The sequence below is a fragment of the Oryzias latipes genome, chromosome 16, assembly GCF_002234675.1.
Source record: "Oryzias latipes chromosome 16, ASM223467v1".
NCBI lineage: Eukaryota > Metazoa > Chordata > Actinopteri > Beloniformes > Adrianichthyidae > Oryzias > Oryzias latipes.
In genome coordinates, this window is record NC_019874.2 from 27,433,839 (window position 1) to 27,460,599 (window position 26,761).

Here is a 26,761-nt window from a genome sequence, read left to right on the forward strand (position 1 = left end):
GAGCTAAACATGTATTTTTGAACATGAGTATAACCCATAGTGTTGCATATCTGCCACCTACAGTTGGTGCAAAATGTCAAAGTGGTGCAAATCTCGAGAATCTTGTTCCAGGCATTTTCTTTTACAGATTCCGATATATGAAGGACTTGGTATTTAAATTCTGGCCGGGCACAAACCACAATTATTAATTCCTCCACCATGATCAATTTTCAAACAGTTGGCACTTCCATTAATTAAAAGGGACGTAATCCCTATGCCATTACCAAATCCTAGTCCCTGATTGGCGAAAGATCGACCTGGTTTAACTTGCAACGCGCATTTAATTGCCAGGTATAATATACGTATAGCCTGAAAAGAGTAGAAACTTGCTTAGCTATTCATGAACACCAGAGTTTTAAACGCGGAAGCCCGAAATGTGCATGTATGCGCATTTACATAGAATTTTCATCTTAAGCTGTAGCTTGAAGGTGGGTTGCTGTTGTAAGCGTAGCTTCAAGCAGCTTAGACATAGAAAAGAGAAGCTGCTGAGAATTTTCTTTTAACCCTTTTTAGTGATTTTAATGTTTGGGGAATTCCTTAATACGTGCACTTGAACAAGATACAGTTATAAAATGTATGAGTTCCGAATATCTTTTGTCTCCAAAGGTCTTTTCTCTTTATAGTGGTTAGCAGTGTTGAGAGTAAGCAGGTAATGACCTCTTTAATCCATGCCAATTGTATTGATTTCTGTGCTGGAAAAGGACGGCTTGAAGGGTGTTTGGAGCCCATCGATGTCCAGAGAGGCTGGGCAGCCTCTAATGACTGTTGGGCTTTTCACCAGAGATAAGGACTTATCCTTCTTAAGTTCTAGAAAGGCAACATTATCAGTTGTGAGATCGCAGTCATGCTGCAGCATCCCATTCAGACACGTTGGGCGCATGCAGAAAGATAATCCACTGATGCTGTGATTGAGCTGAGAAAAACAGAGGATGACAGAGATCGATGCTTCCAACGCCGCCTCGGCGACTGAATCGGATCCAATCTGTCAGATTGGCAAGTGCATCTGATTAATTGTCAGTGCGTCTAATTCAGCAGGGTCATCCGGCCATCTTTTACCGAGTCAACCCAGCAGGCTGAGACTGTAAAAAAATAGGATTTTTTTTAGGTTCAATGCTCACGAGAAACATGGTTACTTTTTCAGATCATAAGTATGTTATTGTTTTTGTCATGATGAAATATATTTAATCAGCTGACATCTCTGATTAACATAGAGTACAAACATCTCACTTTTTTTTTGTAAAAGTAAAGCTGACTTTCTGTTGCTACGCAGTTTTTGAAAAGAAAGCACAAGGGGGGGGGTCATTAACACAAATGGTTCTTTATGTTTTCCCATCTGAGACGAAGCTGCACAGAAATGGTAAAGTGATGCTATATTTAAACTGGAACGGTTTCATTGTGTTCAAACCATTTAATCCAGCAAAGTAGCGGATATTTCATTTATAATTCCCACTTTCATATGAGCAACCAAGTGAAACAAATTACAAACTTGGGATTTCACCCTGTTCTCTTTTTTTTCTTTTATAGCACCATTTGGTGCTGTTCTTTTAAAACATAAAAATAACTCATCTACTCATATCTTCAATCTGATCTAATGTACCACTTTTCTGGAATTGGATTTCTAGGCTCTAGTCGCATGTAGCTGTACTTGTACAGGTGCTGTGGGCATTTGTGTTGTCCTGGCCCATAGAGGGTCATAAGGGGAGTGCAGGTGTCGTAAAAATGGGCTGTATACAACTGGCCTGTCTATGTTAAATGTATTGTGAAGTACTCATAAAGCTAACCAGTGAGGCTTATGAAGTATCTGTAAGGATAATGTACTGTACCTTTTGTGTGTAATGTACTACACACTTTTTTACACGCACTTGTAATGTACGGGTGATGCTGTTGTATGGTGCCCTAAAGCCACACTTTTTTTGTTGTGAGGTAAGCAAATGCGGACCATGCTTTGATTGTCTAATTTCCTAATTAAGCTGTGTGCAAAGGGCACACACCTTGAACAGCACTGATAGGCCCTCCTGCACAATACACCCACTGTTTACTGCACAAGCTGGCACAAAATAAGAAAATATCGCCCACAGAAAGAAATGTGAATGAACATTTTTGCTCTCCGGGCTCATGGAGCACCCAAGGATCTTAATATTTCATGTGGCGCCACCTAAATGCCCAATACAGGTTTGCCCATTCTTTGCTTGCAGACAGCCCATATCCCCCCATAAGGGCAGTTGTGGCTAAGGCGTGAGTCAACATTTCGAGCCCAGATCCCTACACTCCCATTTTCCCAGCCTCCTTCCCAAGCAGCTCTGCAGTGACCTCCAGGCATTCCTCAGCCATCCAAGAAATTTCTTTTAAAGGATTCGTAGTTTTGCCTGAGGCCTCTTCCCAGAGGCACTTGTCAGAAACGGCTCCACTGGAAGGCATTCTGCGGGCATTTTAAACAGATGTCTAAAAATGGAAATGATTTGTCTGATGGACTAGGACACTTTTCCTTATACCCCTCTGGATTTGATATTTACTCTCTTGTTTACTGTCCCACCTCAGCTCACTAACGTGTGATGATATTATGCTAAATGTCATTGCCTTGTTGTCCACTTCTATGAGCAATCAGATTTTACGGATGTTTAAATTAATTAATTTTTATTTCACTCCAGAATTTGTCAAATGTTGCTGATTGTTGGAGTACTTTACCAATGCTAGCAATTTGTTCTGCAGCAAGAACCATCAGGCTGCATCTGAGTGGTGGAATGGATTGTCTTTGTGATTCCAGACCAGTGAGCTGTGAGACACTGTCGTCCCCATCTTCCTCCTCCTCATCCTCCTCATTGGGATTTCTGTCTTTCTACTGTCACTGTTCATGGCCCATTTCTCTGTCTGATGCCCTGCTCCTGCCTCACTCTTGACATGTTCCATGACAAGCTGCAGGCTTTGATGAGGTGCTGGGAGCTTCGCTGCTCTTTGACGTATGCTTACCCATAGCCACTGACTTTTTCTTCAGAAAGACAGAATTATTGCAGCCATAAAATGAGATAAAGTGAGCTTGAAAGCTGCTGGGTCTTTCAGTATTCGTTCTCATGATATCATCAGTGAGAGACAGCGGCTGTAAAAGTGAGGTCAGGACCCACCTTGGGCTACTGCCCTGTAAGGAAGCACCGCTCTGATAGGAGTGCCTTCTCTTTTCACGTCCTCTTAGGCCTTCCAGTGTGCGATGGAGCTGACGAGTGAATGTCTGGTTTGAGTAGAAAAGGCATCTCCTAATTGGATGCATGCTCGGCGTGCAGACTGTTTGTCCCAAAGACAATGATAAAGTGTTTAATCTTCTCGGTAACAGCGGACCACACAGGCATGATGATGCCATTATCTCCGTGAGGCACTCTCACCAAGAAGCTTCACTCTTAGCCTTGATTTATATTTCCTTTCATCAGCATCGACCACTCAGATTGCAAAAATCATTCATATATAAAAGCAGGGTTCGCTGCTTTTGTTCTCCCTTAAATTAAATTCAGCAAATGTTCTTTTGCCCTACATTCACACTCCAGCTCTCCATCCCAGACTTGTCCTTGTAGTCTTGTTGAAGTTAATGTGACAACAATGGATCTCCTTTGTGACGGCTATGTGATTACTTCTACTAACAAGGAATAAAGGTGGTGGAAGAATCTACACAGGTACTCATCTTCCTTTGATCCCCTCTCAGCTCTGTTGTCTTGCGGTTTATCTGGAGAAGACATCATTAACTGGGTAAAAGCAGTAACTGGTTTTTCAAAATAATAGTGACCGTTTGAAAAATAAAATCCATTAATTAATCAACAACCCAAAAAAATCACCAGTTCCGATTGGGAATTAAATTGATATTTTTCTCATAGGGTGGAATGCTGAAAGATTCCTACGTAGTAACCGGGGGTGGGGCGGCATATTAAATTTCTAAACTCAGAGAAATGCTGTGTTCATTTGCTGTTAGAAGGATTGGAAAAATGCCTGTTCGGCTCATAAAACAAACATTAATGTCAGGAAAACAACAAATTTTCCAATACTACATAAATACAGAATATTTTTTAAGGGTCTAAACAAAGGTCAATGTTTCTATAGTGTGCTGCACCATCTATGGGAAGACACCTGAAATACAGGAACATATAACAAGAATTAGGATTAGCAACATCATTTCTTCTAGTTTGGGGGGCTAGTTTAAATAGTTAAACAGGCCGCATGGCCCCGGGTCATAGTCTGCCCACCCCTGGTCACATTTTAATGAATAAATGCTAACTGAAAAAGACATAGTTTGAAACAATGATTGTTTTTAGGGGTTGAACCTTGTATTGTAAGTATTTTAGTTATACTTCTCAATAACAAGAAAACTAAAAGCCAACTCATAAGGTTCTAGAAAAAATTGTAGTTACCATAATTCCTTTAGTTATTTTTGGCTACAATGCTAGAATAAAAAAACGGCACACAAAGAATAAAAGCATTTTCCTCTTGTTTTGAAGTACAGTTGGGATCGGCAGCCTCAGAAGGTTCCACTTATTGCACCTGTGAGGAAACGACTGTGCCTCTGTCAATAAAACGCTTCAGGAAGGGTTTCCAAATATCATTCTGCATTATTGATGACAGAGAAATTGGAAGTTTAGTTGATGCTTTCTTTACATGTGAATAGGAAATGGAGAATAAAAGGAGAGGGGTTCACTGGAATGCCAAGCAGCATATTTAAAACAGAGTGGTTCATTAGGTTACTCTGAATTAAGGCTTATTTAAATGCCACCAGGACCCCAGAAGATGGAAGTTGTCTCCTGACTGACAGGGAGCACAGAAGGGTTGCATGGCTTATGGACCTCTTTGAAGATTAATGTAAATAATTAACAGGGTAGTGACAAATGAAGAGGGTTTCACTGATGTAAGCCTGATCTCTCTTCCACTTTTGGCCCTTTGGGTTTTACCTCTCCAGTTGCAAAAAGACAAGAAGACGATGGATGGTGCCTGCAGCGATTTGCTGATCGATCTGAAAAACTGTCTCCGTATCTGAAGCCTGCAGGGATCTTCTGAAGTCAGGCTTGAGATGAGCACTTCTGAATTCAGACCTCAATTAAGACGGTTCTGCTTTTCTCTGACAGCATTACACGTTTACATTGCAGCTGAACTCACGACACAACCTCGTCTTTATTGATCTTTAAACCTCAGCGAGTCATCAATCAGGATTCTCACTCTCTCATTGGATGGTGTAGATTTCATAACATTGTTAATGTGCTTTCATAAGTATCTGTATGTTCCTGTCAGCTTCCTTCTGCTTTGATTTCACTTCCCTAAAGACCTATCAGTATACCCATGCTGTAATCTGGGAATTCTGCAATTAGGACGGAGTGGAGTTGTCTGACACGGAGTGACAGCCAGCGGCCCCCTTCAACGGGACAGCCTGTCACTTGTCTGAACTCTTGGAGCCGAGGTTAAAGCATCCCTCCTCAGGGACCGAGCTGTGTGGCATGATGGCAAAGAGGGTCCCAACCTCTCCTGACAGACACATCTTAGCCTAGATGTCATTTTGGCTCCTCGCTTCTATACAGTACAATGCAGACTGGAAGAGTGGACTACATTATACTGACACCAAGCTGCTGACAAACCAATGCTAGAAGTGAAGGACTGTAGGGACCATTGATTTTTCTACTCTGGCAAAAATGCAAGAAGCCAGCCAGCCCTCCCTCCTTCTGGACCAGGGATGCTAATGGACTTTTAAGTGTTGCCACAGTGACTCCCCGGAGGTACCTTGTTTTTGTCACTGCTGGACCTCTGCAATGCCCCAAATCCCCAGCTTCTTTGTCTGACATGTTTGCATTTAGCAGAAAAATTTAAAAGTCTTTCACAGGTCAAGGGTTAATGCTCTGAGTCTCCTTAGATGTCAGGAGATACCACTAGAGGCCTAAACTTTCTGGAATTGAATACAAACAACTTATTCATAAAGTAGTGTACAATACTAACATGCCAAGTTTTTTAAAAATCATTTAAGGCTGACCGAGGAACGCCACAGGGTAAAGGAGAGAGCTTGAACATGTCAATGATTCATTTTAACAGTCTTCACTGCAGCGCTGCATCTCTGTCTTCACACACGCTGAAAACAGTGTTCCCTCGTTTATCGCGGGGTTACATTCTAAAGAAAACCCGCGACATGTGGAATCTTAAAAGTGGGCTTACAGATATTTTTGGTTGTAAAACTCCTCACTTCCCATTTATACACTTGTCTCAGACATCCATGAACCTTTTTTACACTTTTCTCAGTTGTTTAAACTCTCAAAGTTCAAACATTCATAGAAAAATAAGTCCAGGATAATAGAATTAAAAACAAAGATCTGCTTGCGATCAAAGATTTATGCAACACTGGCAAGCTGAATGCTTTCTGTATAGGAGATGTGGCACATAGGAGATTGATTGACAATGTCTACAGCCAATCAGGGTGAAGAACAGAGTGCACTGCTTTAGACAAAAACAACAACATGTAAAATTGCTCTGTAAAAACATTTTAAACTGCCTGTGAAAGATGAAGCGCAATGTAGCAAAGGACTGCTGTATACATGGTCACTCATTGCCACGATGTCTGTGTTTTTATCCTGGCATTGTACATGTCACTCTTATCCATCGAGTCACTGAATGAAAATCTTTTGCTGTGAAGTACAGCCACATTGTCACTCTCTGCGCCTTTGCCCTTTTGACTGAAGTCCGCCCAACCTCACAGTCTCACCCGTTCTTATAAGCCAATCCCTGGAAAGACAGAATTATACATAAAAACTGAATAGAACGCAAGCATTGAAGCATCAAAATGATGCACCGAAATTCAACCAAAAGTTTTGACACACCTTCTCGTTCATTTGAATAAAAATGTGTGTCCAAACCTTTGGTCTGTACTGTATATCTAATACATTTAATTTCAAATGAAACAATAAAGATCCAGCTGTCTTTGGAGGCGCCTAAGACTTATCAAACGCAGAAGGTTTACAGATTTCTCTTTAAGGAGGTGGAGTTGTAGCTGCATTGGAATCAACTCTTGTCTAACACCTCTGAAATAGGCCTACAGAGCCCACTTCTGTGTCTTAAAGGAGATGTTAACTCATTTATTGCCCATGGCTCCTTGATCCCCATTTCGGCTGGCCGTGTCACCGTCTGTGTGGTTAGCCATTGGAAATCTAATTAACAAAGTTTCCTCAGTCAGACAAGTTGAGAGCAAACTTGAACACACTGGAAGAAAAGGAGAAAAACATAGTTTTAAAGCCTATAGAAAGTGTTTATAGTCAATATTCACAAACAGCAATAAATATAGTGTTTAGTTTTCTATATCATCCTGTCGGTGAGAATGTCAGCAGTCACCGATTTTTGCGAATGTTGGAGGAAAACAAGCGTGTTCCAGTGAGGAAGAGCTGTGTGATTCGTCATGGGACTGCAGTGAACTTGTTGATCCGGTGAACTTTCTAAAATGAGTTGGGAGATGGACAACGAGACTCTGCAGCTAAACAATGAAATGCTTGTTTTTAACACTGACCATCTAAATCATGTGCTGCTTCCCTCCTCACGCATTAAAATCCCATGTTGTTTTGACAACGGTCAGCCAATTAGAGGATTGGGTTTACTCTGCAGAAAAGCAAAGAAAACCACTTAAACCCACTCTCAGATATTATTTAACAGTGTAAAATAGATTTGGGTGGTGATATGGATGTATAGATCTTTCCATAAAGGTTTATAACATTATCATGTTTTATTATTAGCAGAGAGATAAAAATGGTTATTCATAACAATCTGGCAACTTTCATGACATTCAGTCAACTTGCATTGAGATACCTGAATTTTTTCTTCTGATTTATAAACCTTAACTTTATTTTTGTACGCAAGTAAAAAATCCAACCTAAATGTTTTGAGTTTAGACATGCCTAACACTTTTTACTTATCTAAATCATTCCATCCTCACAGCAGATACTATAAAAGCCTATTTTTGTTCCTCATAAACGAGAACAAAATGTGTTTTTTTGAAAACTTTCTAAACTCCACTAAATGTTTTTACAAGTGAATTCCATTCTTCACTTTCAAGTTGCTTTCTTTGGCTGCAAAAATCTTTTTTGTTTTTGTATTTTTTTACTCTTGAAAACTTTTCAATTCTGCTTTTTAAAACCATCTTGACAATATCTTACACTTTACATTTAAATTCTTTATGAAAGGCACATTACTAATAAAGACACTTAATCTAAATAAAGAATAACTGTGATATTGTGGAAGTCAAAAAAGCGTGCTGAATAGAAAGTAGCTGAAGTGGAGTTTTTCATTAACCATCCACCATGTCATATTTTGTGCCTCCTAGTTATGACATAATTACTAAGTAATGATAAAAAAAATCCACAATCTACAGTGTCTAAATCGACAATATGATCAGAAATTATGTCATAATTACACATCTTCATATTTACATAATTATTTAGGGTAAAATTCTAAAGCTAGCACTGTTTTGTAATTGTTTAAATGTAATGTTTGACTTGGAAAAAAAAAAGTTTTCACTAATGAACTCTTTAAATCTGTGGAGCCTGAGTTTCTCAGCAGACTGCAGTCTGAATCCTGGCTTGTATTAGAGGTGTGAGCTTGAACTGTTGCCCTCCGTGTGGTTGTCTTGTTTCACCTGCATCATGATCACACTCTGCTGCCTGCTCTTCCTGAGCAAAAGGAGATATCATAAGTGATCTCTGCCTCCCTTCCTCCAGAGGATTTAGTGTTCCTCATTCTCGCTGGTCCTGCTTCTGGGTGACCCTCATCACAGAAGGGATTCAGTCATATGTATTTTGCCATTTAAACTTGCTTTTAACTGCCGTACCATAGGTTCTCTGGCCAAAAGATTAACCTTCTGTGACATTTTAAAAGATTTTTCTCTTTATCTACTTGTAAAACATGTTGGTTTGAGTGGCTGCCCTCCATAGGAAATGAAAGAAATTCCTCTGAATGATTGCTTATGTGATCAGTGCATCCGTACTCAGTTAAAATGACCTCGTCTCATTTCAGGTGGGTTGGGCGATTCCGCTACGGACCATGTTTCTCTGGTGAGGTCCTACCTTCTGCCAAAATGAGGCAGAAGCCTGGATCGCCCCCAATAATCCTGCCGGCTTTCGTGGCCCTCGCCTTGGTCACCGTTTTACCTCAGCTGTCCTCAGGAGTCATGCCTTTCCCCCAAGACCTGGAACCCATCCACACCGTGGGCAGAGAAGGTACAAACAATACCTGCTGTGTTGGTTTGATGAGCAGAGGGGCAAATATGTCTGTAAAACCCGCCTGACAGCCACAAAGAGCTTTATATTTGAATCATGGATTTTTGAATGTCTCAGCACAAAGTAGGACTTGCAGTCCAAGAACTTATTGCTGCCGTGTTGATTATTATCAGCAAAAAGAACGGCTTAAATGTCATTTAAATACAAATTACTAAAATACTATTTTGTTTTTCTGGTAAAATTTCATCTGTTGTCCATTCATGAAGCTTTTTGTGTTTTGACTGAAATGTTGCTGCTACTTAATCCATTGAAGTCATTTCTAGTTTGAAACAAAATCCTCTTAGATTTCCGGTTGGTAAGCAAGCTGTGAGAAGTTACGATAACATCCAAGTCCATGTGACAAGGAAGTTTCAATGTAATGACAAGTGGTTTTAACTGTGGGGAGAGTCGTTTTGCAAATGGCAGAGGGGAACAAACCTGTCGCTGTGTCTGTGGACAAAGCCAGATGGTCATTTTTTTGCCTGGAAAGTTTCCTTACTCAACGACCTGGCAACGTGCATGTGGCAGCGTTGATGAGAGCTGCTCAGACTCTGAGAGGAGTTTTATTGAGTGATAGTTTTGGCGCTGCCATCATTAAAAGGCTGGCATTCACAGATTACAGATCCACATTACGGAGGAATAATCAAACTGAATCTTCCCTGTCTTTGGCTAACATTATCTCTGCTCAGGCAAGACGTGGCAAGTTATTAGGTGAATGAACACATGTTGCTCCTCCATATAAGGGCGTCATACCGATTGGGAATGCTGAAAGCAAAGCTCAACAGAAAGTTTCAACAGATCCCTCAGAAGTTGATGGATTGATTACTAATACAAACGCTTAACTGCTTCTTGAATTCCTTGTAAGGTCCCATCATCTAATGATCTATTGTAAAAGTATTCCCAGAGGCATTTTATTATAATTATGCCGTTTTTATCCAAAATCAAAGAACCTGTGTTGCTTTCTAAGACATAGTTTCTGCAGAGCAGCAAGAGTTGTTAAGAAATTCACCTCTGAGTTGTGGGCGGGACCATTGGTGCAGAGCAAAGCTGGCTTGAATAGAATGGAGACATCTGTGATGCACAGTCTTATAAGAAAACCAACTGGACTCGTCAGATCAAGCCCATCACTGGTGAGGTCTAAAGAAGAGGCTCGGTCACTAACTATAAAAACCTATAATTGATTTAAGAGGAGGCTGAGACCATGGCCCTAACATTGTAATTGATCTATCTGGAAGAGACTAACGTAACCATTAGCAGAAATAGCCGTGCTAATAGTGCTATATGTGGAGCTGAGTCCCAGGTGTAATGAGAGCAATTTGTCACCTCTGGCTGGAGCAGGTGACAAACTGGGGCACAGGGTCCTTTACAACACTTCCATATATCCATTATGAATCTTGGTGTATATAGGAGGACTGAGTCTATAAAAGTACACCTAAGTGAGTCTTGGGTCTGGCAGCGGTGGAGTTGATTCTGTTAGCGGCGTGTCTGTGAATGTACTGCAAGTCTGACACATAATGACGGCCATTAGAGTGAGTTCTGAAGCAAATTCAACAGAACTTCAGGTGTTTCTGTTTGGTATCATTCTGATCAGACTGCTTGAACTCAGAGTTTACAGGAGAGAACTGAGACTTGCATCAAAAATGTCACCTAACTTTTTTCGAGGTATAAAAAAAATCGCCTAGATATCTTCTGGCTTCAAGCTGTGATCAAGCTGCCTCTGAATCACAAAGGGGAGAAGTAGCTGAGGAGTAATTAGACGTCCTCATTTGCCAGGGGCAGGGTAGCAGGGCAGGCTGGAGAGCCTGAGGGAGTCCTTTCACCACAGCAGCAAGGTCCAGCACTCATCCAGACATTAGGCGTCTAAATCATTAAACAGTCGATTTGAGAGGGGTGGTTAAGGGGGCACACTTTTCCCTGTAGGAAGGCCTAATTTCAGATTGTGGTGAATTACTAGTGGGGGGGCTGCTAATTCAGCAGCTGTGCTGGTCAGATGGGATGCTGAAGGGCTGTACTTTACAGGTCCTTTTGTTTGCTTAGAATAGAAGTATAAAAAAGTACAAATTAACTGCACAGGATGTTTGAAAAGTGAAAAAAAGATATGTTAATGTTGGATCTTTGAAAATGTTACCTTTAATTTCTTAATGAAATTGTGGTTAAACAGTGTTTAATTTGAAGCTGAGACTCTGGTAGGTCATGTACCGTTTAATCTCAGGACTGTTTTGTAGAAACCAATGAGGAATGTGCATTTGGTTCAAACGCATGACCAACAAAGTGGTTGGGTTTTATTTTGATGTTAAAGAGCTTCCTTCTTTCTTTGGACCCACTCAGCCTCGTACCTGTATCCCAGCTTCCGGGGTCTCATGTCGGACAACAACACGGCTCGCCTGGGCCTGGACTTCCAGAGGATGCTGAGGATCAACCACATGCTGTACATCGCTGCTCGGTGAGTACACCATTCCAGTGTCATCTATACCCCGTTATTTCTTTAATCCTTTAATACTCTTGAGCTTTAGCTCCAGTTAACTTTCGACCACCGTAACTCTTCAATCGTTGACACAATTAACGTAATTCCAGCGGATTCTGAAGCGGAGAAAAGCAGCGCGTGACATTAGCGAAGTGCTTGCATAATCATCGTAAATCGAGTTGTGGTGAAATCTCAGGTGTTACAGGGATAAACATGTAGAATACAACACAAAATGATGGACTTATATTGACCTTTAATGTCTTCCTGTGGATTTGTCATCAAATCCTAAGCATAAGTATATTCTTTCTTGCATTGGTACATGAGATCAGACCACTGAATTCTGAAAAGGGTGATGATTGTTTTTTTTTTTAATCTGCATTTGATGACAGGTAAAATAACACAAAACCCAAAGTGACTGACAAGTAAAATATGATCTTCTGAAATGTGTCAGAATGTGCAGAACAAGACGGTCTGGTCTTCTAGAGCTATTTGAGCTTTCTGTTCACTACTCACTCTTGATAACTACTTTATTTTAAAGTTCCAGACTAATCATTATTTTTTGGGCGAAAAGAATATTTATTTCTGCTGTCCTTTTTTGGTGACTTGCAAAACCTTGTTAATTTTGTTGAAAATTGTCTTTTAATTAAGGGTATAACAATTGATTATATTAACAATACGATTTGAATCATAATTTGTGGTTCATGATAAGATTCCTAGTCAATATTGGGTCATTTTGAACAATCCGATTCACCCAATCATGGATCCATGACATCTTTAACCAAAACTTCCACCAGTGGTACTCAGAGAAAAATACCTGAGTACTGAACAGTGCAGGTGAAGTTTTCCAGATTCCTTATATTCCTTGCATTCTGCAAAAATCACGCACACGTTTAATATTTCCATAGTAATTACATATAAACTAGGTAAAATGTGCGTAAACTGTGTAATTGTCAACCAACCAAAAATTTTGAATAGCTCAAAACTGAACTCACACCCGTCAGCCGAAACACTTGATGGGCACCTCAGAAACTATTATGAATTACATATATCATGCATACAACAGAAAAGACCGAAAATTCATACGTGGAAAATGTGCAAAGTGTACGTAGTGGCTGTGTGACATGGCCTTCAGGTCATGTGACTCACTTTTTTCTGTAAATCCATAGTGATGCCAGTTTGAAGCTCCACTGTTAAATGTTGGCATGATATGGCTTCATTAAAGCCAGGTGAGCCTGACGGTTGTTTAAACTGACTCAGTACTTTACTCCACATTACATGATTTGTCGTGTTGGACCATTAAGCATCTGAGTAAGTTGTTGACAGACATGGCTTCAGGTAATGTTTGGTATTTACCTTCAAATGTTAGTCTCTTGGTGAATATTTCAGTTAAACTCTTAGTAGTCTGTAACAACTGTACACTAAACTGCTCTCAAATTTAAATTGAAAAGATAAATCAGCTTTTAAAAGTGGTCTTTGCCTAATTAACTTAAAACCATTAGTTGCTCTGGTTACAGTCTTCATACAAATGCAGTTCTGCTTCCGTTTTGATTCTGACCTAGAAAGCAGAGCAGCAGCCCTCCAACTGTTAGGAACATCAATCAAAAAGGTTCACAGGGACTTGATGTTGGAGAATTGACTACACATTTTTCAATGGTGGGTGCAGCAGAGCGCATGCTTCACTTCACAGATTGACTCGTATGGGTTCTGTTTAAAAAAGTTTCTCCAGCTTTTAGGTCTCTAAGCCAAAAAGCCAATAAACGTAGTTAATCCACCACCTCGCCTGTGTTGTTGAACAGCTGAGATCAATCCCATTGATTGAAATGAAGGATTCTTTTCTTGTTTAATGGGTGGGAATTGTTAGATCATATGAAAGTCGCATTCAAATAAGCATCCAGGCTAAATGAAAGCATGTGGAGATCTCCTAACTCTCCTCCTCTTGCAGGGATCACGTGTTCGCAATCAATCTGGCTTCTTCATCGGAGCAGATAATCCCACAGCAGGTAGGAAAACGTCTGCCTGCATGTTTGATTGAAACCCTCTTCTGTCTTGTTTCTATTCAGAGGGAAGAGTGTTTTCTACATGTTAGGTTTTGATCGAACATAAGAGACACTGATGCATGAATTTGGGGCAATACTGACGTGTGAAAGGCGTACATTTGCATTCTGACAGAAGACAGTGGCCTGTTGATTTTCAATTTTCAAGAACCCAGCAGTACATTCTCACTCTGAAACTTGCAATCACACATCTCAACTCAGCCTTACTTGCCATTTGAAGTCATTAAATTGGTTGTACAATGTATTTTATTTGACGTTATCATGTGGTTTAGTTATTGGAATCAGGTTGGGGGGGGCTATACAAGTATACACTTTGTCCCTTTAATGCGAGCTCTGTATTTTGTACTTCTGTCTCGTTTTTCAAATGGTGCTATGTTTGTCCGATAAAGTCTTGTAGGTTTCGTATCTCATTATTTCCCTTTCCAGCCTTCGCTTTCCTTTTATGAAGTGGAGCGGCACTCGTGTTGCTTTTGAAGTGCCATGCTGTCTTCTATCTGGGTCTCATTTGTCAAACACGATTGCTACTAAATAAAAACCCTCTAACGTCGACAGTTTTGTTTGCTTGTATTTAAATTAGCTCTGAACATGGTTATTCATCCTGATAAGGCCAGTACCTCCATGTCACAGAGATCTAAGCTATTGATTTGTGTGTAGAATGTGCCACAAAGAAATGGGAACTTCCAAGCACTTCAGTGTTGAATTTGAATGAGAACCTAAATATTGAACATCGGGACATGATTCATTTTCTTCTCCATTTACTCAAACCTCTCCACCCTCCAGTATGACGGCAAGACCAGAGTGGAAAATGATAAAGGCCCCTCTTGTGTTCTGCTTCTTACTCCCCCTTTCCTGCTCTCCATCTGAGCTCCATCATTAGTGTGTGACAAAGTCCCACCACCAGAAAATGGTGTGTCATCCTCTTCACAGATCTCTTTCTCCATGCCCAACCTTCATTTTTGCTCACCAGGCATTCATTCTTCTTCTCCTCTTCACTGATCTCCCAGACCTGGGTGGTCATAAGTAATTATTGGTAAACCAGATAAAGTGAGGGCAATGCCTATAACCGTACTGCTGATGCCTGTTAAAGTGAGGAAGGTCTTAACAAAGTGCTGTTGCTATATGGAAAGAGGTAGAATGATGGAAAAAAAAACATATTGAAACTGTTCCTATTTGTGGAAAGATTTTTAATCTTTAATCGTAATGGAGGATTATAGCAGACAGGTAACTGGATTATACATCTTTTTTTCTCTTGAAGTTCATCCAGGCGATGTTCTGTATTTTTACATTTACAAGTGACTCATTTTACTAAACATTTAACTGGTAAAAGAAAACAAAAACATTTTCAAACAAAAACTCGAAAACCTTGTTTCTAGAGAACAGTACGGTCTAGAATGGTCAAAGGCAATTTAGATGAGTGCTTCCACTCAAAGTTGGACTATCACAGCACATACGGGTTGAAACTAGCAACAACACCAGTGGAGGTCATCCAGCAGCTCATTTTTTCTGCTTTGCCTTTTCTTTTATATCCCAAACATTTAATGTTGATTGAGAGGAGATTGTGGGCGGTGAAGAGGAATACAGCCACTTTCTTTCTAATAGACCTTCAGCCAATCAACAGATTTCAACAGTGGCTCCACCCTTGCCGGTCCGTTCCATTTTTCTATGGACCTACAACAAATGGGGTCCAAAAAGTGGTACGGTTATTTCCAGCTTCATGGCTCCATTTTAAAATGGAAATGCTCAAAATACGGTATTGGAACGTACCGGTCAGTGAAATGAGGCTTAAAGGTTTACTGTTCTTTCTTTAAAAAAAAAAGACTTATCACTAGATTAATATTTAATTTGCTGATTTCGGCCACATAAAACACGTCAATTATCTGTTTGGGTTCAAATGTGTTAGTGGGAGTTTGGGACTAAATCAGGTGAATTCTTCCTCATTTTAGGAGAAAGCATTGATTGTGTCCTGAAACCATAAAAAAGGTTCAGAATAATAACAACTGCACAGCTCTTAACACATCAGTGGCTTCTATTATTTTACCCCTGAGGCCTCAGGGCAGAAAGATTCAAAAATCTAAAAACCTTCTAATGCGATTCTAACATTTCTAATAAACAATTTGAATATACCCTTATTACTCCAAAGGTATTTATGAACAGGGGAGAAAATTTCAAATTTCCTTATGTGTATCACATTTTCAGAACGTCATAAAGGGAAAATGATATCCACGGTACAATAGTCCCTATGTATTTTAAACAGCAAGCAAACACCTCACTTCACACGTTATAGACTTTTCTAAGACAACATTTTTGCACTTTTATCTTCCGTTTAAACTCTCTAAGTTCATTCCTTTGCAGTGAAAATGGGTCCAGTGTTATAGAATGAAAGTTCTGATCATGATGGAAGATTTGGCAAACTGAACGCAGACACGGCATGCAGGAGATTGCCAAGAACAGCAACCAATCAGGATGCAGAACACAATGTGCTGTTAAAAAAACAAACAGAAAAACTTGCGCTTAAAAATCGGCTAAACAGCAAGACTGTTAGAGGTGCACCGCGTTATATGGAGGGATTGCTGTTTTGAAGATGTTTTAATTTGGTCTAGGTTGTTTATATTGCAGATCCACAATGAAAGTCGTCTCAAGGAACGGCGAATGTAGAAGAGAAGCAACCCTCGGGAATTGGCATTATTCAATCAATAGTAATTTTAACTGATTCAGTTTGTAATTTTCAATCATTTCTAAAGGTGAAGGTTTTTTTTTTGTTTTTTAATAGCTTTTTTCCTTAATTAGTTTATTCCCAAAGTTCAACATTTTCCGCTAAAAGCTAAAGGATTCTTTGTTCCATTTTTATTGCACCAGTTTCAAGTTTTTATCTAAAAAGTGGAAGATTTCTGGTTTAGTCAAACTCAACTTAACAACAAAATATTTATGTCTAGACGCTTAACTTCACATCTACTTCAAATCTATTAGGGGTCATTTACAGTCCGAATTACTAGAAACTTCTGTTTGGTAGTTTGCTTGTTTCTTTTTTTTTTTTAAATAAAATAATTAGAATTGGGGGTAAAATGTAGGTTGAGTGTAAAACAACACCTGAAGAGTTTATCTGATAAAGTATACATCTAGCATAAGACTGAAGGGGAAAAAAAACTTTCTCCAGACGAGTGTGTTTTGAAGATACTGTTTTATTTCTTCCTCTTCCTGATTCTGTCTCCGGTTTGATGAAAGAAGCATTTTGCATAAGTTTTCTTTGAGGAGGCTGCTTTCAAAATAAATGCAAGTCTACCTGCAGTAAGGTATAAAGCACTTGAGGGTAAAAGCAAATCTTCCTCTGTATCTTTTACTTTCCTGGTTGGGTCTCCCACCTGAGAATTCACGGAGATGCTCATTAAAAGTTTCTACTGGGTTTCTACAAAGTAAAGATTCATTACTTAATTGAAAGCCTGTGTGCAAATAGAACAAATGTAGACCAATGCAGGGCATTGCTATGTTTATACTCACTCGGGTACGAGGATAACTCTCGCTCATAGATTGATAATGACTGCAGTCCTTTAAGGAATCGAATTAGACCCGTTTCCAGAAAGTGTTGATTTTTTTGTGGCTGACCGACAGAACAGGGAGCTGAAAAAGGTCTGCAGACTTTAAAACCCAAATGTGGGAGCTAAAGCTTGGAGACTTTTCCAGTTTCATGACTCTGAGTGAAATCCCGGTGAGCTCACATGGTGCTGTGAAATGTCAAACAAAAGCGGAGATGAAACAGACCTGCCAGTATTCTCAGTAGTGAGAGGAAGCTATTGGAAATTCTCATTAGTAAATGAGTTGTCTTTGAATTGGAGCACATTAATCCTTGTGCTGGAAAAGCTTGTGAACCAGTGGATGCATCTTTTTCTGCTGCTGCCTACAGGGCATCCCAGAATGATCCAAAAATGTGTTTTGGAGCCAAATCTGCAGTGTGAGTTCAGGATTTACAGCCACTGGGTTAATTGGGGCTAATTGACTCCTTCTCATACAGACATTGAAGTGTGAGACAGCATCCTGCAGTGGTCTTTTGTTTGTCTGCAGCCTTACAGGTCCAGACGCATCTCACACGCCGATCTGTATCTCCCAGGAGACACTGCGTTTGGCCGCCCACCCATCGAGTTCCCCTGATAGCTCTGTTTATTTGTTTCTCTCTGCAACAGTTTTATTGAAATTTAATGAGATTTTTATCAGAGCTTTCTGGTAATATCCCAGCGACTGAAGCAGCAGAAGCTGAGATGGTCTGGTATTTGAGCTGACATTAGGCTGTCTTTTCATTTTTCAGAAACTCACTTGGAAGACAAAGGATGTGGAGAAGTGCACAGTGAGGGGCAAAAACAGCGTGAGTATCATCTACCAGACACTTCATCTCTCTGTTTGTGCCTTTACTTCATCCTCTCTGCCATGTCTTTGTTCTGTGCTGCAGCAAGAACTGCAGTCAGCAAAGACGGTTTCAGTTTTATCTTTGAATGGACCTAAGTGGTTTCACTACATATATACTGTCTCTAGGATCCAATCATTTTTCATTTAATGGCAAAGTTTAAAGCTCAATGGAACCATTTTCATCAATGGTAGTGAGTTAGTAAACGCAGCTCGCGTTATTGGGTGACGATCAGCAACACCAACCCTCACATAAATGAAATGGTCTAGTACTGCTTAGGCCATATTAAAATCTCTAAGCACTGATGCTTTGACAACAATCAATCCCTGTGCATCTTGCTTTGTATATAAGGGATGATCCTTTGAAGAGTTAACATTTTAACAATGTATTACAACTGTCCTTATTGGTGGAAACGGGCTGGTGGGGCTAAAAAATGGGCAAACCTGCACGGGTCACACAGGAAGACTGCACAAAATATAAAGGTCGTAGACCGCTAGCTGAGCCTCTAGTGCAGAAATGCTCATGCACATTTTTTCACAATAAGGTTAGTAAGGGTGAAGTAGGTGAGACGCAGGTGTTTCGTACGGATTTTTCTTCTTTTCCACACCCCCGAGTCTAGTGGACGTCACAGGAAGCCTGTTAGGGACGTTGATGTAACAGGTGTGCGCTTCTTGTGTGCAGCTTGAAGGCTAGAAATGGGGACATTTGACAGTCAGAGCACAGTTTTTGTGGTCATCTTACGCTTGTCCTACAGGCACTTACATATTTGGATGCAGTCGGAAGGATTAGTACTCACACCTTACTAACGATAAGATCATGGGTGTCAAACTTCAGGCTGCGAGGGCTGCCGTCCTGCTGTTTTTGCGAAAGACCTGCCTTATCTGCTGCTGATCGGCTGGATCAGGTGGGTTTAGGTACAGAGCTTCAATGGCAGGTTGGTTTGAAACCAACCTGCCATTGAAGCCTGGATTTTGACATCCCCTAGGCTAGAGTGTGGTCTAAGGTCGGCATACGACAGCATCACCCCAAACGTCAGAAGTATGTGCAACTTCCGTTTGTCTTACAGATTTACAGAAAGTCTTACCACACGCACAACAATGGTATGGTTTATTTTCTGGACATCACTTGAGGTGGTCGTATGAGCCTAAAGGGAACTGCAAGACACACCTGCACTTAGGATGCGGTTCCGCTTCTTCTTTTCCATCTGGTCCAACAGAAAACGGTTCCAAATCTAATTAATCTAAATAAAGTTTAATCTAAATTACAAAGAGGGTTTATTCAAATATATACCTTGTGTGTCAGAAGATTCATGGACCCCTGTTGTAACTGTGAAATATGTCCAACACAAGAAGCCTTTAGCTCTCATCTATTTGCTCAGCTGTTAGACAGGACAGAAAAAAGATCCTGTTCCTCCTCTCTACCACCCTTCCACAACCCAAAAACCCACAGCACCTATTGATGTCACCCCCCCATGCAAGTGCACATGACTAAGGATCAATAGAACCAGAGTTTTAATGCCATACTGGAAAAAACTCAAGAACGTTGTCATTTAGCAAATGATAAGTAATTCAGGGTATTAGTGTTAAAAATCTTATGACACCTAGCCATAGCTGTCATCTTTAAATGACAATAGAGCCCTCAGTTAGGATCTACCTTCAGAACGATAACATCATCTTTGGCTGGCAGACAGCTTTAATGTCTTGGGGATTTGATCTACATGTGATGGCATGTAGGACATTCCCCATTTGATTTAATCTACCTCTTATATGTATCCACATAGAACAATTATGATGGCTAAAGCAGAGGTTGCATGTGAATCCTCCAGTAAAACCGTTGGCTTTCTGGGACGTCTGCTTTGATTATGTTTTTACTGAGCAGGAGCAGCAGGATCCTGACCCCCCAATGTGCAGTAACACTGCGCTGTTTCCCTCCTGACAGGATGAATGTTACAACTACATCAAAGTGTTGGTGCCGCGCAACGACGAGACGCTGTTCGCCTGCGGCACAAACGCCTTCAACCCCACCTGCCGCAACTATAAGGTAGAATTTTTTTCCCCTTTTCTGCATTCACGCTGCAACTTTTCTTATGAAATGTGTGACAGTTTTCAGCATTCTTTTTAATAGCAATCCATTATTTGGTGCCCAGTGGTGCTTCTATAGCACCGTGTGAGGCAATATCATACATAATAGATGTGTAAATGCAAGTCAGACATGGCAAGGGCTTTTTCTTTAAAGAAAAGCAGCTCATGCTTGAGAAAATACAGCAAATTTTAGTTCTAGTGTTTAACATTTGCCTTTAAAAATGTTTCATGTAAAATATAGATGCATTACCACACAGAAGGAGCAGAACTTTACAAGAGCTGTAATAAAAATTACATCAAATGTCATCTTTAGAACAAGTTAAGATAGACATTTTTACTTCTAAACCTCCTAACGAAACGACTCGTCCTCTTTTTGTCACAACTGACAAGTTTATTGAAGTAGACATTTGTTGAGGGGAAACAATAAATGTTACACAAACCTATAAGCAACTAGCTTAACTGAGCAAATAGAGACAAAGAAATCTCCCACATGCGATTATTATAAAGAAAATACTCCTTTAACTTCTTTTGAACGTATTATTATCATTTAGAGTAAAAAAAATATCAGGAACTTTTGCAGAAATTTAAAGAAAGGAGGAGTCTGTCAGTTTGTCAGCGTGTATGACAGGCAAATCCTGACTATGACAGAGACACCATGTCTCCTTAGCAAGCACAACAGGTTTGGCAAACATCCTAACAAAGCAGTTTTTTCTGTCAGTAATTTGTAATACATTTATTTTGGCTAAATTTGAGACCAAATCCCTCTGGAAAAAAGTTCAGAGAAAGGTTAGATCTCTTACAGCACTGTTTTTTAAATTTAGGTGCAAGAATACAGTTTTGTTTCTGTCAATCTGTCCACATGTTACATAAATGCTGCTAGGAATGGAGAACACTTTATTTTAACAAACTACCTGAATATCCAAACCTAAAAAATCATCACTGGAGAACACTTCAAACGATAATCCAGTCCTTAAAGAAATTTCAAAGTCTCAAGAATGACATGTTTTTATATGTAAAGTAACAGATCTTATCTACAAAAAAAATCACATGAAACAGAAGACAGAGACAGTTCAGCAACACTGTTCACCATTTAAATTAAACATGCATCAGCTGACTTCAAACACAGGAGTTGTGTAATCTGTTCAACAAGAAAGCAGTAATACACAAACAGCATCTTCTTACACACCAGAGACACAACAAAGCTGACGGAGGAAGAGGCAGATAGAAACGACGGTTTGAACCTGGGCTGCACCTCGTCTCTGTGGTTGTTCTGTCTTCACTGATAACTTACATGTTGCTGCTCAAATGAAAACCTCACACTTTAGCCTTAAATTATCCTTAAAGGATCGCACCGCGGATGCTGAAAGCTGCTCTTTGAAGTCAGGAATTTTCAAATCCGGCTCAGCGGTGACATCACAGGTTGGGACCAAGATTTACTGCAACCTCCTGGAGGAGGAGGAGGAGGAGGAAGAGGAGGAAATGCACATCCTACAGATAGAAGAAGAAAAAATACAGACCTAAAATTACACTTATTGCAAGAAATAGAAAGTTGGCAATTAGGTTTGCTTTGCAACTTCAAGCAAGTTTTTTGTTTCACAAATTTTTCAGACGTGCTCCACACTGTCTCTTTAGCACTTATTATCTTCAGATACGTATTGATCGGGCGATTAAAAAAGAGCTAAAAACATAAAATATCTTTGTACACAATATGTGACTTTTTAATGCCAATGAATGAACTGGATTCCCCTTACATACCCTCAGTTCTATAATGATGTTCGTTCATTGGTTTCCTTACATATTGAAGGGCAGCTGATAACATTTTGTTGAAGTTTACATCGTATAACCTTTAGCATCTGCCTTCATCCTCAACAAGTCCCCAGTCTGTTGAAGAGCCCTTTCCAATGACCTACATTGACTCCATAAAAAGTCAATGAAAAGTGGAGAAATATTCTAAAATCTGAAAAACAACTGATTGTAGCAGGGGATTTTTGAATTGTGTTTATGAATTCACAAAAATAAAGGGGGGGGGGTGCTTTAAGGGTTTGGCGAAAATATAAATCTAGATTTCTTTTTTAAGTAATAGATTTTCAGTCAGCTCTAAGGTTTGTTGGATGCTTGAATTTTCAGCATTTCAAACTTTTGTTCAGCAGGTACCAGGCTGCCCTTCAGCATATCGACTATCATAACAAAGCATTCTTTCTGAGTTCTAATAATCTCGTCAGGTTCAAATGAAACTAGTTCTCAGCTTTTGACTTTTAAAATTTTTGCTGTCAAACTATTTAGAATGTATTCTGCATGTTATATATTCAGAACATGTGTTAATTTCCTGCAGATTGTAACGACCACGGAAAATTGACCCTCTAGGATGTCAACTGACCTCCAAGTTTTCATTTACTCCAGAGGCATTTCTTTTTCTTCTTTGTTTTCTTTTACCAAAACACCTACCTAACATAGAAACCTGATTCTGCTAAATGCTACATTTGGTGTCCAAATGTGTTGAGAGAATCTTGAATATTTTAAACGGTTATGGATTTTACTGCAGGCTGTTTGTTCCTCGTTTTTAAAAATGCAAACACTCGAAAGTTCAGGACTGATCTTTGGTGTTGTTGTTTGTTTGTTTTTTTTTCTTTTCTGTTAGATATAACCCAAATGCTGAACTGTGTCTCAAATGCGCTAAAAGTCCAGCAGAGAAGATAATGTAAAAGAACTGGGAAGCGACCCACATTCAGACGTTATCATTTCCCGCAATATTTTCCCTTTAGTAATAACTCATTTACAATTTCACCAGACCGTGTCTTTTCTCTGCGGCCCCCCGTCTTCGCCAGGCACCCCACATCTTCTTCCCTCGTTTCAAAGAGTTGACTGAGTTGACTGTTCAGACAGCTGGGAAAAGTGGGAGGAAATATAAATCACAACACAGAATCTCTCTCTGGGACGCCTCACAAAAAGAATCTGTGGACGATGGGTGGATTGAGTCAGAGTGTGTGTTTGCAGGAGACGCGAGCGGACGGCCAGCCAGGAACAGGCAGCTGAGACAGCCGGTCTGTAGACGGACAGGAGGCTGTTGTCAGCATTTGTGTATCACAAAACGCACAATCATGTACAATCATCACTTCTCTGGGTTGTTTTTTTTCTTTTGCTCATTTTTGACTATTTCAAACAATTTGATTGCTGATGTCTCACAATTATAAGTGCTGCATAACTTTTGACTCACAGGAAGTCAGTTTGCTAAAATTTGATGTCTTCTCTGTTCTAACCTCTCAGACTTTAACATCACCTGTTTAAATGTTGATTTTTTTTCCTTCTTCATTTATTTAAGTTTTCCTGGAAGACAGTTTGCCCTCTCTGGGTGGGTGGAGGGCTTTTTTGGACCCAAAAGTTGTATATTTGAATAAACCCCTTTTGTGATCGAGGGTAATGTTTAATTATATCAATTATATTTGTATTAATATCTTTATCAGACTGAATAGAAAAGATAGAATGGGATATTAAACCTAGGGGATAAAGTTACAAAAAATATGGAGGGTTGGGTCAAGAAGTCGGAAGATAAAAAAATGAAGATAAAGAATGGAAGGGGTAGAGTTGCAAATAGATGCAACAAATTGTTTGTGGATTATTATGACTGTCAAATGTAAATGTTTATCATCCACACACTCGAAACATACCTTCACACACACACAAATACAGCGCACATGCACATACTTATGCATATAAACAAACACATGTCAAGCATGTTCTTGTGTGTACAGTTTATTGTCTTAACCTTTATAAAGGTCACAAACAGACCAGTTCAGCAGATCAAATAGACAAATAATAATAAAAAACAAAATGAGTTTTTGCAACTTAAAAAAAAAAAACATCAGTCAATTCAAAATGTTTTATTGAACATTTTGAAGGGCAACTATTTAAATAAAAATGGTGCTTTTATTTTCCTGTATATGGAACAAAGGTCATCTGGGTTTTTAAGTCTTTCTTTTGATTTTACAATATGGAATATTAGTCTTTGCCTTAAGAAGTTTATGTGAAAGTATTTTTTTGTTGAAATTTTAGCGTTTTGACTGGAGATCTTCTGTAAAACGTCTGCAGTGTTTATGTTTAATGAAGTAATTAGTCCTTTCAGTCACATGGCAGAGTTGGAAGACCAGCGCCACAACAGTGAGCATCAAATGAACACGCCATGAACCATGTAACTGTGTTAACGGGCCATTATTGTGGTTTATGAGCATGCTAGTGTCACCATGCAGCTACAGACAGTGCTGAAGCTGCTCTGCATGCCACACACACAAACGCATTCATGGCCGCTGCCAGATTTCATGCTTTTTTTTGTGTCTGAGGTTTACAACCTTGTTAACAGCAGGTTGGAAAATAGAAGCTTAATATCTGCGGCAGGGAGATAAACTGTCCTGTCTGCCTGAACAGCAGGACCTTCACGCACAGTTTTTATGGAAATGTAATGCATCAAATAAAAGTAATCTTTATGGCCCATGTGTTACCTTTCATCATTACTCGCTGATTTGTTGCCCTTTCTTGTTGTTGGGCCTTTTTTGCCACATTTTGGTGGATTGATTCCGCCGTCACGGTAGCAGCCAACAAACCGTAAACACGCGTGTGTTTTACAGTGGTCACCTTTTATGTCCTGTTCTTCTGCTCGCTTACTTTTACCCCCTTTATGTGGTCATAAACCGTCTGCTTTTGTTGCTTCTTTTGTTTTTGACTTAGATGTTGACGCTTGAGCAGGAAGGGGAGGAGGTGGTGGGACAAGCTCGATGCCCCTTTGAGTCCCGTCAGTCCAACGTGGGTCTCTTTGCAGGTGAGCGGCACATGCCGTCGTCAGAGCTTTGCTGTTCCCGTCTCTTGACTTACTCAGTACGTTTGCTTTTCCAGAATGAGGCGCGTTTGCCTGAGAAGCTCTTTGGTTTCATATCTGCACACCAAAAGCTGCAGTCAGGCTTTATTAGATGAAAGCTAACAAGATGGAAAGATTGATCTCCTTTAGAGGAGCTGCAGTCTCTGATTTATCCGAGAATTAAACTCGCACTAATAGAGCTTTAAAAAGGAAACCCTCCAATGGAGCGTTTCTGATGCTAGTTTGTGTCTTTTAACATTAAATCTAGGTGAGCTGTACTTTACATTTTTTTCACTTTGTGTTGCACTTTTTTGCACCAAAGGTGTGAAACAAAAACTGCTTTATCGGAATTCCATTAGCATACCAACACACAAGCATATAAGCGCGCACACACATTCAACACTAGCATTCAATAAATCAAAATTTAATTAAACTATAAAAGCAGCAACGAGGAATATTAATAAAGGAAACGCTCCATCTAATTAAGTGTCAATCACAAAGCTGAAAAAGCGCAGATAAAAAAAAACTATGGTAATAGGATATTCAAATATTGTGTAAAATATTTTTATATGTATGTATGTAATAAAATTTACTGAAACTGCACAAAAACCTCTTAAACAGAAGTAAAAGCTAAATATTGAAGAGCTGCTTATAGTGTGTTTGGAAGATAAAATGTAATATCTAAGACGATAACAAAAAAAAGGTTTAGAATATAAAAAGAAAATTTAAAGGAAGACTATGCTAAAAATGAAGACATTACCAAATAAATTGATACCAAAAAATTTTACCAATTTTTCAGGGTGTGAATTTAGGAATATGTTAGAAAAGGTTTGTTTTGTTTTGTCCCTTCTCATGTAAATTTATTTTGATTGACTATAAGATTGGGAAGCCTCAACATTAGTTATAATATCTAACAAGCTGTCCCAAATGTCTAATTGTACTCAGACATGTTTCAACATGACACTTAAAATGTAAAGACTGTACACAAAGCAAATTAAGCTCAAAGTTGCATTTCTGAGTATTTCTTTATCTAAATCGTGAATCAAGAGCAGTAAAAGAAAAAGGCAGGTTGAAAAATATCATATGTGTTACATAGGAAATACAAATGGTCTGTCTGACCTGCAACAGGGAGGGGAAGGAGGGGGTCGCTCCTCACCAACTCATCCTGCAGCTCTGCAGAAACTATGTCCTTGAAAACCACAGGTTTTTGGATTTTGGCTAAAAATGCCATAATAGTAATTATATACATAGATCAAAAGATGATCAAAGTGGGATTCTAAGAAGCTTTTTTTGTGTTTGTTTTTTTTTTTGATCCCCTGCTGGATAATTACTTCATTTACCGTCTCCCAGGTGGTGATTTTTATTCGGCCACCATGACTGACTTCTTGGCCAGTGATGCAGTCATTTACAGGAGTCTGGGAGAAAGCAGTCCTGTTTTACGTACTGTCAAGTACGACTCCAAATGGTTGCGAGGTGAGCATCCTGAGTGCCATGATGGATTTCTTTTTTCCTGCTACACCGAGGTAAACGCGCATGCAGAGGAGTGAAACCTGACTGATGTTTCCACAGTTCAAATAGAGCAGCATTTACAGAAATGTTTTACCTTTGATTCATGTTAAAATACTTCCCAACTCCA

At 39.6% G+C, this 26,761-nt stretch overlaps 1 protein-coding gene across 6 annotated transcripts in view; it reads left to right on the forward strand.

Annotated features, from left to right (window-relative positions):
- The window catches only part of LOC101156117 (semaphorin-6D), a 170,307-nt gene that overhangs the window by 85,382 nt on the left and 58,164 nt on the right, over window positions 1-26,761 (forward strand). For all 6 annotated transcript variants that reach the window (XM_011485749.3, XM_023964656.1, XM_011485745.3 and 3 more), the window contains 7 exons: window positions 9,046-9,248; window positions 11,616-11,730; window positions 13,694-13,751; window positions 18,103-18,159; window positions 20,137-20,238; window positions 24,999-25,089; window positions 26,476-26,598. In XM_011485749.3, coding sequence (XP_011484051.1) covers window positions 9,107-9,248; window positions 11,616-11,730; window positions 13,694-13,751; window positions 18,103-18,159; window positions 20,137-20,238; window positions 24,999-25,089; window positions 26,476-26,598 — 688 coding nt within the window. In that variant the 5' untranslated portion in view covers window positions 9,046-9,106. The remainder of the gene's footprint in view (window positions 1-9,045; window positions 9,249-11,615; window positions 11,731-13,693; window positions 13,752-18,102; window positions 18,160-20,136; window positions 20,239-24,998; window positions 25,090-26,475; window positions 26,599-26,761) is intronic.